The sequence below is a fragment of the Alosa alosa genome, chromosome 14 (assembly GCF_017589495.1).
Source record: "Alosa alosa isolate M-15738 ecotype Scorff River chromosome 14, AALO_Geno_1.1, whole genome shotgun sequence".
Lineage (NCBI taxonomy): Eukaryota > Metazoa > Chordata > Actinopteri > Clupeiformes > Clupeidae > Alosa > Alosa alosa.
Genome location: NC_063202.1, coordinates 4,499,296 through 4,513,574, shown reverse-complemented (window position 1 = coordinate 4,513,574; position 14,279 = coordinate 4,499,296). Strand labels below are relative to the sequence as shown.

Below are 14,279 nucleotides of genomic sequence, written 5' to 3'. Positions count from 1 at the left end.
ACATAAAGAGATTGCTCACCTGTTCCTTGTACAATTCCATATGTCATATTTTCAAGCATAACGAGCACTCCAGCAGTGATTAAAAGGTGAAAAGAAGTTGCTCGCAGAAGCGTATGAACTCCACAGTACACATATAGCATCATGTTGTAAGTCGAACAATGGAACCGTTTACCTAGTTCGTTCCCCTAATGTAACGACTGTCATTTTAAAGACTTTTCATTTTGAAATGCATTGTTAGGACGGGTTGACCATTTGGATAATATCTCCTGTGAAACTAAATCATAGAAGCATAGACGCTCTGGCGTTCAGGAGGTTAGGGACCATTCCTCCGGGCTCATGCCCTATGCACAAGCCGCTCGTGAGAATGTTTGCTAAGAAGGCGCACAGCCTCTTCAGCATCTACCCCTGCTGCCAGCACAGGAAGAAAGTTTCTCCTACAAACCCAAACTTTGTTATAGAACCGCCCTCGCCGAAAGAGTTGGTGGGAGGGCCCGAAGAATGCTCCTCTCTGGAAACTTGAGCGAAGAATGGCAAAAGGGAATCCTTTGTCCTTCTGTATCTTTGGTAACCGTTTTGGAATATGGTCTCAAAGGCAAATGCGTCCGAATGACTTTTCAACACTTCTAAAATAAAATCATTGTGTATTAGGAGTAGCCTAGCGTGCATGCATTACTAAATGACTACATCATTTTACATTAGGATTAGGATTGGTTATTTTGTACAATTACTGAGAGCTATTGTTCATGACTGCAGAGTGCAGTCTTAATTTTCAGTCCAAGAAGAGACAGCTAGAGCGTCAACCATTGATTTATGGAACGATGGGTCCCAATTTTCTGTCCAGAAATAACTATGACAGTTCACGCTTTCAAAGCTTGCATCCTGGCTTCATTAGCCATGATCAGTGGGAAATCCCTTGTAACATTCCGCGGTCTGTTGAAGTCCCCCTAAGCAAAGTGCAAGTCAGGCGCATGCTGCATAGTCTGAATGCATTGTAGTTTAGAGCTGCTCCGCAAAAGGGCCTACAGTCTTATAGCCTCAGTTAGTGCCTCCTCTGCTGGGCATTCCTGTACATAGCACCCCCGACTCAAATTACGAAATAGCATATTGCCTAATTTAGACTATTTGCGGTTAATTTAATCAAGTAGGCTAAGTAAACGATTTAAAGAGTGGAGCTACTTGGGATGGATAAATATAGTAGCGTAGCATCTGAATTTTAGGCTAATGCCACAAACGTGTTGCATTTTCTAATAAATTGGTTCAAGGGGAATTGAGAGAATAGACAGACAGGACTACCGTTTGCATCAAATGTAGAATGATACTAGCTGCATCATCAGAACACACTGTCAATCACAACTTTCTCCAATGCTCTCTCACCTAAGGCGGGAGTGGCGAATGGACCCTATATAAAAAGCGTGTTGACTTCACCGAGCGGAACAGTGAACGCAGTTTTGCAGTTCGTTGACCCAAGAGCTACCAAACAATTGCTTATTTTTTTAGACTATAAATGTGGAACATGATGTGGTTGTATTGACACGTCGCTGAAGTCAGCTGTGGTGATATGCAAACATTAAACGGACCGGTGCTGATGAGAGAGCTTACTGAAAGGATGGAGGAAATCCTCAACCTGACCGGGAACGGACCGAATAACAAAACTCTGTCGGATAATAAATTTAACAGTCTTGAGGATATAGATTTGCCAGCAGACGGCACCCCAATACTTAGGATAATAATATCTGTTGTGTATTCCGTGGTGTGCGCGGTGGGACTCGTTGGAAACCTGTTGGTATTTTTTCTTATGAAGTTAAGGCAGAGTAGAAAGAAATCAAGTATTAACTTTTTTGTCCTTAACTTGGCTGTAACTGACTTTCTGTTCGTTCTCGCACTGCCATTTTGGGCAGTGGACATTGCTTTGGACTTTAGCTGGCCATTTGGAGATGCCATGTGTAAAGTTATTCTGTCAGTCACTGTTATGAACATGTATGCTAGTGTGTTCTTCTTGACTGCAATGAGCATCACCCGTTACTGGTCTGTCGCCTCAGCACTGAGAAACCGCACTCGGCATAGGATGTTTTCTGTCAAATGGGTTAGTGCGGTATTATGGATCTTGGCCACTGTGGCCACGGCACCAACAACCATTTTTGCCACGGTAAAAACGGTTGCTGGGGAAAAGCTGTGTTTACTCAAATTCCCAAATGGACAGCGCTGGCTTGCCCTATACCATCTTCAAAAAATTTTCATTGCTTTCGTGTTGCCGATGCTTATACTGTCAATTTGTTACTTGATGCTTTTAAGGTTCGTTCGTAGGAGAAGTATGAACAATAACCATACTGCAAGACGTTCTAGAGTTACAAAGTCAGTGACAATTGTGGTTCTGTCATTTTTTCTTTGTTGGATGCCCAACCATGCAATGACATTTTGGGGAGTTTTGGTAAAACTGAATGTTATCCATTGGGACAGAGCATACTACATTGTGCACACGTATGTATTCCCCGTAACTATTTGCCTAGCCAATGCAAATAGTTGTTTGAACCCAGTTCTTTACTGTTTAATGCGACGCGAGTTCAGAAAAATGTTAAAGAATTTGTTCTGGCGCATATCCTCACCAGTTATGGCATCGACTTGTAAATTACGCGCATTCACATCGGCAACAAAACCAGAGAAGGAAGACTTTCATCAAGGCATTATTCCGCTCAATGTACTGGAAACCGAAAATTGTAGACTTTCTGTCATTGACCGATCCTTTTCTCTAGCATGCAACCAACCATCCGAGGAACCAAGTGTTACTGACAGAAAAGTGGAACGACCTGGATATACTCAAGGATTTCTTAATTGAGTTTTATTCTAAGCCACACCTTATGATTGTGGACCCGTTTCAGCAAAAGGAATGACTGTGTACAAAGACCAAGAATTGTGCTGTAATGTTGTCTTTACATGTGAAATGTGCTGAAAGCATCATTCATACAGCAACCTATGGTACATACAGTTGATTATTTTTGTAATTTTACTGTGACATTTTGCATATGGTAAAGTATTATTTAGAATGATTTAAGAGTCATGACACTGAGATTATGATGTAATCATGATATTGTCTCATGTTGTGTGCTTGTGTAGACAAAGAAAGGTACAAACACAATTTTAAATAGATTTTTTGACTGTTATACAACAGAAATGTAAATATGGTGTCTGAATTAAATAGGCATTGATTGCCTTCCTGGGTAAATTGTATAAATAGTTTTATGACATCATGCCCTGTATCTGTTGGAGATGTCCAGTGGCCACATTATACACAAATTGTTTCCATGACGCATACAGTATCTTGTACCCTACCCATTATCATTGCAGTCCAGTTGTCGCAGTGATTGGAATGATTGCAGTTCAAGTAGTATAATGTATTCGTCAACTATCAACTTTTAATCTATTGCTTAGTGATGAATTTGGTGAGAATGATGTGATTGAAGATGGACATTTACATTATCATATGGTTCCCAGACTATTGATCAGTCACACTGAGAATAAAGAATTCTTATGCGCTTGACCTGTTACTGCGTTGGTTTTGATTGACAGGCAGGAAGGTGTGTAGGGACAGGCAGATAGCATCCTGATCCAATAATATGGGCTATGTACATTTTTATCACCCGGAGAGAAGAAATAGAACCCCCTCGTCCATTAATTCTGTATGACAGGACACCTCAGTGGCAGTTATCCTTTTCATAATGGCTATAGATCTATATATCAAAAAGATGTAAGAGGCGCCATGAGAAACTTCAGTTGCTATGTTACCAGGGTGGTATAATGAGTCAGAAAGCCTATGGGTGCCTCCATTTGTTAAGAACTGTATCTATGCTCTCCTTGTGACTAGAATACCATACCATCATGTCTGACCCTGAAGTCTCCTTGGGCAGTTTTCCAGATGGTAGGGACCAAGGAGTTTTCTGGAGAGCTTAGATCCATGTTTGAATGATAAAGCAGTGTTATTCTGTTATTGTAGCCTACTCTCTCTCTGAGCCAACAGGTGGCTGCTGTATTGTGAACATCTTAAACCAACATTTTAAAGCAGCATTTATTCATTTTGTAGGTTTTTCATTCAAAGGTAGTCACAGAACAGATAAGGCATGTATTTTAGAAGTATATGGGATTTCAAAGCTAACATGTTTCTCTCGTAAAGACCCTTTTCCATTCCTGCCCAGGAGCTTTGTCTCAGCAGCCTTAATTGCCTTCTGAGCCATTCCTTTGTCCAGGTTTTGCTCTCAGAAGTCCCACTCTATACACAAGGGAGAAGGGGGCACTTAGAGAGACACAGCATAAACGCCAGACAGCTAGGTGTCACACAGAGCAGACAAAGGTTTACAAGTTCAATGTATGTCTGTTAAACAGTATATATAAGTATATATACTCTTTTGATCCTGTGAGGGAAATTTGGTCTTTGCATTTATCCCAATCTGGGAATTAGTGAAACACACTCAGCACACAGTGAACAGACAGTGAGGTGAAGCACACACTAATCCTGGCGCAGTGAGCTGCCTGCAACAACAGCGGCACTCGGGGAGCAGCGAGGGGTTAGATGCCTTGCTCAAGGGCACTTCAGACACGCCTACTGGTCGGGGTTCGAACCGGCAACCCTCCGGTTACAAGTCCGAAACGCTAACCAGGCACGGCTGCCCCAAACATGATATACAATCCCCAGGAAACAGCCACAACATAAACAGAATGGTATTTCTCTGACATTGGAAGTGCATTGTCCGAAGATGTGCATGTGTACCAACCACAGTTCCATGGCCTTTCAAACGACCCCCCAAACACATGTGATTCATGCATAAGACAGTCAGGAAGTATTGAAAATCTTTTCCCAACTGAACTCTAAAGCTTGCACCATTTATGAGGAAAACTCAAATGTGTGTGTAGCTTATATAACAAAACTTGTGAGTCTCCCTCAGAAGATGAACGTATGCTTCCAGTAAAGGCATAACTTGATATATGGGATGAAAGAGGCACTCTTAAGTGTGGCATATGCCTTCCTGTGCTTCTCTCCACGAGCCCCGTCTGTGATACTAAACACAGAGAAGAACTCCATCATAACACCAAGAGCATCCTCCTTAACAGAAGCTTCAAAGTGAAAGTGGTTGAACATACTGTAGTTGAATGGAGAATGTCGTTCACAGACTGCATTCTGAGGAAGAAAGTGAGCGAGTATAGCTTCCTTTGAAGCAGGGGTTTTCTTTGATATCAGATACAGATATAGTTCCATAATGAGCAAAATATCATCCCATAGGTCAATCTTGTACTCAAGGTATGTGCACCGCACTTAATCATGCTTGTCCTGGAGCCATTTTTGTTAGCAGTTAGCACATATTTGAGATGATGACTATCAACTATGATCAAATAGCTTGCCAGTACCTGTCTGCTGTGATGTGGTCTAGTAGAATCCCCAGCCTGAAGCATACACTGTTAAAACAAATGTGTTGTCCCTATCTGGACACAGAAATGTGTTAAAAACAATGCAAGTTGTGTTATTTTCAACACAAACTCTGTCTGGACAAAGATGTGTTAAAAACAACACACACATTTGTTTTAAGAATATAGAGAAAATATTACTAATGTGGCTTGCATCAGTGTAGGGCAAGAAGGCTTAAATATTTTTATTATTATTTGTTCATAATAGAGAAATCTTATAATGGCATTGAGTCAAGTATATTCCTGTAAATTTAGTATGGTTGGCAGTCATTTCAATCATGGCCATAGGCTTATATGTTTAAACGGTCATACCATAACACATGCATGAAAACACTGTAGTGCAAAGTATTTTACAAGAATACTTCTCATTTCCATAACTGAATGCCTACGGAAAGGAAAAGACACCAAAAATGCTTTCAATATTCAAAGCACATTCAACATTCAAAGCACACCTGGAGGCTTTGGTTGCATGAAATAGGTGTCTGGCATGTGACTTTAGCATTAGGAAGGAGTCCTCAGAATATCTCACTGACCAGCTGTTCTTTTCTCCCCTGAAGTCATCCTGTCATGGCAGCAGAGTATATGCTTCCATAAATGTAGCCTACCATTGCTGCAGATATCACATATAGGTATCCCTTCATTTTTTGTACATTTTCGCACATTCTAACATAAGGGAGCGTGGGGGCAATGGAAGGGCCCAGCACTGACAGGGGGCTACCAGAGAGCCCACCCCCAATAATATCTTTTTTTTTTATACACTCTTTTGATCCTGTGAGGGAAATTTAGTCTCTGCATTTATCCCAATCCATGATTTAGTGAAACACACTCAGCACACAGTGAACACACAATGAGGTGAAGCACACGCTAATCCCGGCGCAGTGAGCTGCCTGCTACAAAAGCGGCGCTCGGGGAGCAGTGAGGGGTTAGGTGTCTTGCTCAAGGGCACTTCAGCCGTTCCCACTGGTCGGGGCTCGAACTGGCAACCCTCCGGTTACAAGTCCAGAGTGCTAACCAGTGGGCCACAGCTGCCCAACCCGTGTCACTATACATTAGGGTCCGGTCATTATTGGGAAAATAAGTCCCGACAGGACGAACCGGACCCCGGCGAGCCAGCGGAAGGGTCCTGCTTCGCCCTGAAGGGACTTATTTTCCCAATAATGACCGGCGTTCTAAAACAGGCCTGAAGAAAAGCATTATATGCGCTTAGGAAAACTTAGGAAAACCAGAACGTTTTCAGACCCTTTCAAGTTACACAGGTGTGGAGTGTTTTGTAAATTCATAATAAATAATAAGACCTTATATAGACAGATATGTGCCTTTTCTAATAATGTTCAATGAATTCATTTAGGCACAGGTGAATCTGGTGAGGGTCTGAATACTTATGTAAATGGGATATTTCAGTATTTTATTTTTTATTTTTTACTTTTTTAGAAACACCTGTTGTGTTGATTATTGGAGCAAAAAAAAATCCATTTTAAGATGAGTCTGAAACATAACAAAATGTGGGAAACTTCAAAGGGTCTCAAAACTTTCCGGTTCCACTGTATATCTAAAACAACAAACACGCAGCATTTGGATGGATGCCTTTGAACCGTTTCACAGAGCAGATCCACAGGGCATTGCCTGTGATGTGGGGTCCATCCCTCATGGAGTTTTCCACTAAAACTCATCAGAGCAAATTTGCTCATCAGTAATTGTTCACATGCAGGTAATTGTCAAGCTGCCATTTTATCAGTTGTGAGGTAACAAAAACAACACAGTCCCTGTGAGGACACTGAAAAATGATTTCTATTTAATCTCATCGGACTAGTACAAGAAGATGCAGAGAAATGAGTGGTGTCTGAGTGGTGACAGCAGAGAAATGAGTGGAGTCTGAGTGGTGACAGCAGACCTCAGAAGGATACAGCAAGGACATTTGATCAGAGCTTTGACAAAGTTAGCAATTTCTCTACTTTCTCCCAAAGACTTCTGATCATTTTTTAATATGAAGAATCTTGGCCAAGACATGTTTTAATCATTTGTGCATTGATTCATGCACATAAGCTTGACATTTCAAACAGTGATGATTCATGACTCTTTCAAGCTCAGTAATGAAATCTACTTTAACAGGGTATTTTTACAGTGCAGGAACACCCAAATGAAGTAAGATTTGGCTATCTTTGGTGTATGTTTTGGCACTATAATGGGCAAATGCAACCAATCACCACACTCCCTATAGAGTGCTTACATTTCATTATAATAAAAAGTTACTGCGAAACAAAATATGTTCCTGATTTCAAAATAATTTATTAAGTTATTCTTTCTGTAACATTCCTTAAGAACAAAATACAAACACACAATACACACAAAACCAATGCTTAATATGTGCTTAGTAAGGTTATCAAGTTGAAGTATCAAAATATGTCCATAAAACTGAGATGACTTGGTAGATGCATTAGAGTAGTATGTGTCAAATACATTCCAAAATGGCAAATCAATTAACAATGCTTTGAAACATAACACAAATATGTCCTATATAGGAAATCAAATCCATTCAGGCCATTCTTAAACGTTTGTTCACATATTAACTTGTTTGGTGTGGAATTCATACTCTGGTAATGGCACAACTCCTTACCATGTCCACTAAACTCCCTTCATAAGGGGTCTCTCAGCTCTGAATGGTGAGAAGAAAAGTATCAGCTTACAGCTAAAGATGACCTAAACACCAAACCAAACCATCAATAAATGATTACAATAAATAAACACATTATTAAATAGTAAAGTGGAACATATTGGCTGAAAAACACTGTCACTGTACCTAACCCTAAAACACTTTTACATAGAATGGTCAAAAAGTGCACAAAAAAACATTGCCAATTAAGTGCCATATCAATTACAAATAAACTGTACACATATAAGTTACCTTTACCTTTCAGATCATCTCCCATCTTTTGCTTTCATGAACTGGTTTCCTGCACATGGATTAAATTTAGGCCTAGACTAAAAGAGAACTTCAATGAAAATCTTCATTGAAAATAAGTGTTAGTCTAGGATTAGGCTTAATCCATGCACTAGAGCCCGGCCCCATGTGTTTTGGTCTTTTTGCATGTCTTGCATGTTTCTGGCCTCACTTTGCTCTGTCATACCTGGCTGAAAATGCTGAATTAAGAAGCCACGTAAACCTCCCACAGTAGAGACAAGACAAGAGTATCACATGCTTGCCCATGGGGAATGAGCAGGCCTTCGTTCCCACTTTTCTTGGACCATGATTAGCTGAAAAAAGACCTGATCAATCTAACCTGAACCATTTGAAGAGTTATCTGATGCATTCAACCAGTTTTGGAAAAGCAGAAAGAGACTTGCAACATTGGACAGAGAGTTCCCTAGAAGCCAAAGTGGGAATTGTTACCAACCTACTGTGAGAGGAGAGCATCTGTTTCTGTGTGTCTCCTGTAAACTTTTTCCCATTTGGGTCATATTTTAACTGGAGTGTCTGTAAATTAGCATCCACTACTGGTCAGGTTTGTCTCCATTCTCGTCCTCCTTGTTATCAGAAACAGAGGTCCCTGGGCCTCCCAGATCTTGCGTGATCATAGCAGTGAGGTCTCCAAGCTCCATCTCGCTCTCCACAGGTGCAGCGGAGTTCACCGAGTCTGCATCCAGGTCCCCCGCGTCCTCCTCAGGCTTGAGGCCTATGTTGTCCGGGATGATCTCCACCTGGATCTCAGAGGTGTCGGCGCTCTCCTTGAACCAGACGCTCTTGTGCCGCTCGTCCCTCTTCTTCTCCTTGGTGAGGATGGACCTCACCTGCTCCGCTCCCTGCCCTGCAGCTGGCCGGGCCTTGGCTTGAGCAGGGGGGCCGCTGTTGTGGACGTGGTTGGCCTGGACGCGATGGCCACAGGAGCTGCATGGTGGTTTCTGCCGCTCGCGGATCATTGCTCGGGCCCGGGCAGTCTTTATGGAGTCCGGCCTGCGGTCTGGGCCCACGTGTCTCCTGGGGGGAAGCCCTCTATTGGCGTCTCCTCCCCCTTCGTTCATGAAGCCGTCATTGGTGAACTGCATGCTGTCTCGGGGTCGCCTTCTGGGCTGGGTGAGCTTGAGGCATGGATCTAGGCACTGCACATATGGAACAGATTTTTTTGTTTGCATCACTGTGAACACAGTGTTACTGATAAAACATTTGATAGCCCTGTAGTCCAGGCAAAGTAACTCATTTTGGAGCCAAAAATAGAACTAATTGTAAAATAATCTTTTGCAGCTTAGATCATTTCTATGAGGTGTCCAGAATGAGGTGTCCTAAGAAATCTAGTTTAGGAAATATGTTAAATTCTGTCGTAAAAAACGCTAGTTTGCCTAGTGGCCCAGTGCCCTACTGGGAGACCATATTCCCTTTCTCAGTGATTTTACATTTTTATCTTGAATCATTGCAGACTTCAATCTCTTTAATCAGATGGGTTCTGCCTGTTAAAGTGGGTGATTATTCTAGAACTTCACTCACAGAGTTGGGATGAGAAGATGCTGACCTCTGATAACTTGAGCGCATTGGCGTTCCCTTTTCTCAGGCGCGAGATGAGGAATCCGATGACGATAAGGCTCATCACCAGCAGCGCCGCCATGACGAAGCCCAGCAACGCCATGTCTCCTGCCCTGTAGCCTTCAGACGGTGACTGGACACCCGGCACTTCAGCAGACAACCAACAAGGCAAAAATGTGAGTACCATCAAAATTAGAGCTTTGCGTTTCTGAGAGTTATTGAGTGTGTGAGTGTGTTCTGACAGAGATGAAGCCCTTATGTTGACCTTGTTTTCTTTTTGAAAAGTGGTCAGATTAATCTCACCATGTATGGGGGGGTGCTGTGGCACAATAGGCTACAGCGCCCGTACCATGTACGGGTCCAAGTGCCCACGGGAACCCAGGTTCGAATCCGACCGGCGGTCATATCCCGATCCTACCCCATCTCTCTCTCCCACTCACTTTCTCTCTATCTTCACTGCCCTGTCGGAATAAAGGCAAAAAGCCCAAAATATATACTTAAAAAAAATATACAAAAAAATCTCACCAGGTATGACTTGTACAGACAGAGCAGCCGTCCCTGACTCCCCGGTAGAGATGTCCACCGCACGGATCTGAGAAAAGCCAAACAGATGGGCAGATAAATAAATCAGAGTACCAGAGGACGGAAGTTTTTGGCAGATTGTTTCACAATGTTTTTGGATTTTTCATTGTTTTTGTTATGCATGTCAGACTCCTCACTTGCCTGCAGAGCAAAGGAGTCTGTTTTCACTGCCTTCTTCAAAAGAACAAAACCATCTGTGGTCACGTTGACATAGCTGCTGTACTGGACCTCATATCGTATGTCAGGATTCATACCCTCAAACAGACAGAGTCAACATCAATCAACAGAAACACAAAAACACAAAAAGTGTATAGTTTTGCTTTGATTTCTGTATGACATTTGTTGTGTAACCAACACATTCACAGCACAACAATGGGCAAAAGTTTGGGGGGGGGGAGCGGTATTACAACTGATATCTACTTATGCTTACAGTTGCGAAATCCTCATCGCGTGCTCTAACTCTAAAGGGTCTGTTGGATGCCCTGTCCCTCATCACCATGTTCTCTGGCCCGGAGGTAGTGTAGACGAAGGCCTCAAACCGCTCCTTCTCAAACCTCGGCGGATTCCGACTCTTCTTCATCACCTCAATGGTGACGGAGGTGATGGCAAACTGATCTCTATTGGTCACTTGTGAGGCCTGTGCATTAACGACATATAACGCCACAGCATTATCAAACCACCACTGTCCATTGGCTCTCTGTCAGCATCACCAGCCAATGGTGCTTTCAAGTGGTTAGTTATTTTAATGACAGTGGACTGTCCTGAAGTAATGAAGCGGTTTGAATATCATTTTTATAATGCCTGACAATGATTTGACAGCTAAAGCAAAGAATTTACCAGAACTGTCAAGGTAATTGGGCCAGTGATGTCAGCAGCCTTCAGCATTGTTATGTTTCCAGTGTTCTCATCAATTTGAAATATGCTGTCCTCATTTCCTGTCGGGAAAAGTAAGACACTTATCATTGCAGTAGCCATCAAGTGGACAGGCTTTATGGCAGGTTTAGTTATTTGTTTTTTTTACCTTTTAGAATTTTGTAACTGATCTGCTCATTTCTGTTTTTATCTCCATCTTTCGCATATATTGGTCCTGGTTGCAACGGTAAAGGACCTTCCTTGGAAAAAAGGAACCAATTATACCACTACCTCTTAAACCTACTGCTATTCCCAGTCACAATGAAAGTGAATGTATGGCTTAAATGTATAATTAATGTAAAGACGTACTTGTTTTTCAGTTAAGTTTACTCTGCCCTTGTATCCTGAGCTATAACAGAGTTTTGCAATGCCGATTGTTGCCTTAGTGCATGGTTGGAACCAAGGAGGGCGGTTATCAATGTCCCGCACATTGACTGAGATGGTGGTTGTGGCTGTGAAAGACGGTTCACCAGGTTCTGTAGGAATGGGTGTGTCCTGTTTCGGTGAGAAACAAATTAATTGACAGTAAATATAATTTGCCATACTACACATGAAGATTGCAATGCACGTACCTGGACGTATAAAATCAGTGTCATCTTCTGGATGACATCATATTCAACGATCTTTTGCACCAAGATCTTTGGGTAGTTCTCTGTTTGTAGTCTGAAATATTTGCTCTGTAAAATACATGTATTACCTTGTTAATCTGTGATACCAGTAGCACTAACATACTGTGACTAAGACCAGATAATCATTATGTTTACCGTGGATGGATCCAAAGTGTAATACAGTAGATCTGAATCAAGATCTGAAGCTTCAATAAGTCCAATACTGGAATTTATTGGCATCAACTGTGAGAGAGTTATGAAAGTCACACGGGTGAAGGTTTAGTAGTTATTTATTCGCTGTAATATTTGTTCATAAAAGCAGATACATATTTTGACTACACACAGCGCTACAGTGATTAAGACAATTTCACATACTCACCTCATCAATCTCTAAAACATATTCATCCTTGGCAAAGGTTGGAGGATTATCATTGATGTTTTCTACTTGTACTATAAGAGGTAGGGTAACCTGTTGAAGGAAAGAAATGCCATAATAATACTGGTTATTAGCATGTCGTCCTGCGTCTGTTACAATATGTGTCTGGGAATGAACTAAACTTACTGCTTTGAAGCCAGTTTTGTTGCATTTGATCCTGACTGTAAGTGCATCTTCACTAAGCAGAGCCTGAAAGAGTTGTGGAACACAGTTGTGGAAACATACGCCTATCTCACATGAAAACCCAACCCAAACTCCTAAATCATACATTTTACATTTTATAGTTTAATAACAATATATTTTATTGACATGGGCATCAAACGATAAGACTGTGGAGTGGAGAGCTGTACATGACTTCACACAGGCTTTTACACATTCAAAAAGAATATATAACCAACAAAGTTAGACAAACCATAAAAGATAAACCTTGAGTTATTTTCTATTGGTTACTCATATCCAATATTTTGTAAGCTTACATTTTCCTTTAGCACAATTTGCCCCCTGTATAACCACAGTAGCAACAACATAAACGACGACACCATCAAACATGGTTAAAAGTAAATCAGTTCTACCTCAAAATCTAATCCTTTCTTGGCCATAAGGTCTGTCCCTCGCAGTTCAAAAGCTTCCTCTGGGTTTTCCATGAGTGTCAGCGTGATATCCCGCTCCGTGGTGTTGACCGTGGCAATGAAAGTGTCGACTGTGCTGTTCTCTCTGATGGACACAGGCTCTGGGGGGACCGTGCACACTAGGGCAATAAAGAACACAGCAAAGTTTACGTAGTGGGTGAAAATAGTCATCAACAGTAATCTTCATTTCATCAGCCCTGAAAAAGTTTAAATTCATAGGCCTCAGAGTTTTTTTTCCTAACATTGAGCAGATGTATGTCATGGCAATATCTGATACATGTCATGGCAATATCTGTTATATGTCTAACATAATTTTTTTAAGTGTTTCTAATTTCCAGAAAGTTTGGAATCCCATTATGACATAATCTTAAGATACGTATTAAGACATGGAGCTTAGCATCAATACAATGCCTCTACGTATATATATTAAACATACAACATCATTCATGTGTGTTGCGCTGACCACACCACACTACATGCACAGTGGGGGGAGGAAAAGGACAGATCACAAAAGCTCAGCTACATGTCAACAACAAGAAGTGTTGGTCAAAGCTGTACTTACGTTTTTGCGACTGGCTAAGTTTGTGAAGGCAGACTGTTAGGAGGCAGCAGAGGAGGCCATTTAGCGATTTGCCGTAATATTTGTGCTGTTCCATGTCCCCAATAATCTGATCCACACAAATGAAAGTATGGAGGACGGGGAGGCCGTGGTACCAGCTGGTACTTCTCCACATAAAGCACTGACTGTGTTCCCTCATGAGTGGGAGTTGATTCCAGTCGCAATGTTTGTGACTTCATCTTACGGTCATATATTGCCTAAAGAGCTTGCCAGCAGTGGACAGCTCTGCTCCCTCCTACTAAAATACTTGCATCTGTTTTTGAGGGGTCATTCTGCATTAGTGCCCATGTTCCACTTACAAAGGAACTTTGGGAGGAATGTGCCCACTTCGGCTGCATCATTTGAAGGATTTCTTGTGGGTTTGCTGTGTAAAAATGTCTTCCTCTGATAAAGCTTGAAATGTCACAACTGCAGGAAGCTGTTTTCATATCCTACTGGTTTCAAATTATACTGCTTCTGCAGCCCTACAGAGAGGCCCTCTGAATTATTGTAATATCTTTATTTTCCTCAAACTGAAGGGGAGGGGTTA

At 41.7% G+C, this 14,279-nt stretch overlaps 3 protein-coding genes across 3 annotated transcripts in view; 1 reads left to right on the top strand and 2 right to left on the bottom strand.

The window, feature by feature from the left end:
• Positions 1–399, bottom strand: part of LOC125307608 (A disintegrin and metalloproteinase with thrombospondin motifs 7) — a 64,999-nt gene extending 64,600 nt beyond the window's left edge. Inside the window, exons 1-2 of the mRNA XM_048263661.1 lie at positions 322–399; positions 20–185 (exon numbers count right to left, since the gene is read on the bottom strand). Coding sequence (XP_048119618.1) covers positions 20–185; positions 322–399 — 244 coding nt within the window. The remainder of the gene's footprint in view (positions 1–19; positions 186–321) is intronic.
• Positions 400–1,446: 1,047 nt separating this feature from the next.
• On the top strand, positions 1,447–3,516 carry rxfp3.3a2 (relaxin family peptide receptor 3.3a2). Its single transcript, XM_048263163.1, has one exon. The coding sequence runs from the start codon at positions 1,559–1,561 to the stop codon at positions 2,831–2,833; it is 1,275 nt and encodes a 424-aa protein (XP_048119120.1). The 5' UTR covers positions 1,447–1,558; the 3' UTR covers positions 2,834–3,516.
• A 4,205-nt stretch (positions 3,517–7,721) lies between these two features.
• cdhr5a (cadherin-related family member 5a) lies at positions 7,722–13,854 on the bottom strand. The gene is made up of 14 exons (XM_048262362.1): positions 13,694–13,854; positions 13,075–13,250; positions 12,629–12,691; positions 12,446–12,535; positions 12,223–12,309; positions 12,031–12,135; positions 11,768–11,953; positions 11,568–11,658; positions 11,384–11,481; positions 10,977–11,183; positions 10,688–10,801; positions 10,490–10,556; positions 9,954–10,111; positions 7,722–9,546 (listed from the first exon to the last, which is right to left on the bottom strand). Exons 1-14 carry the CDS (start codon positions 13,785–13,787, stop codon positions 8,941–8,943), a joined length of 2,142 nt encoding a protein of 713 aa, XP_048118319.1. The 5' UTR covers positions 13,788–13,854; the 3' UTR covers positions 7,722–8,940.
• Positions 13,855–14,279: the final 425 nt, after the last annotated feature.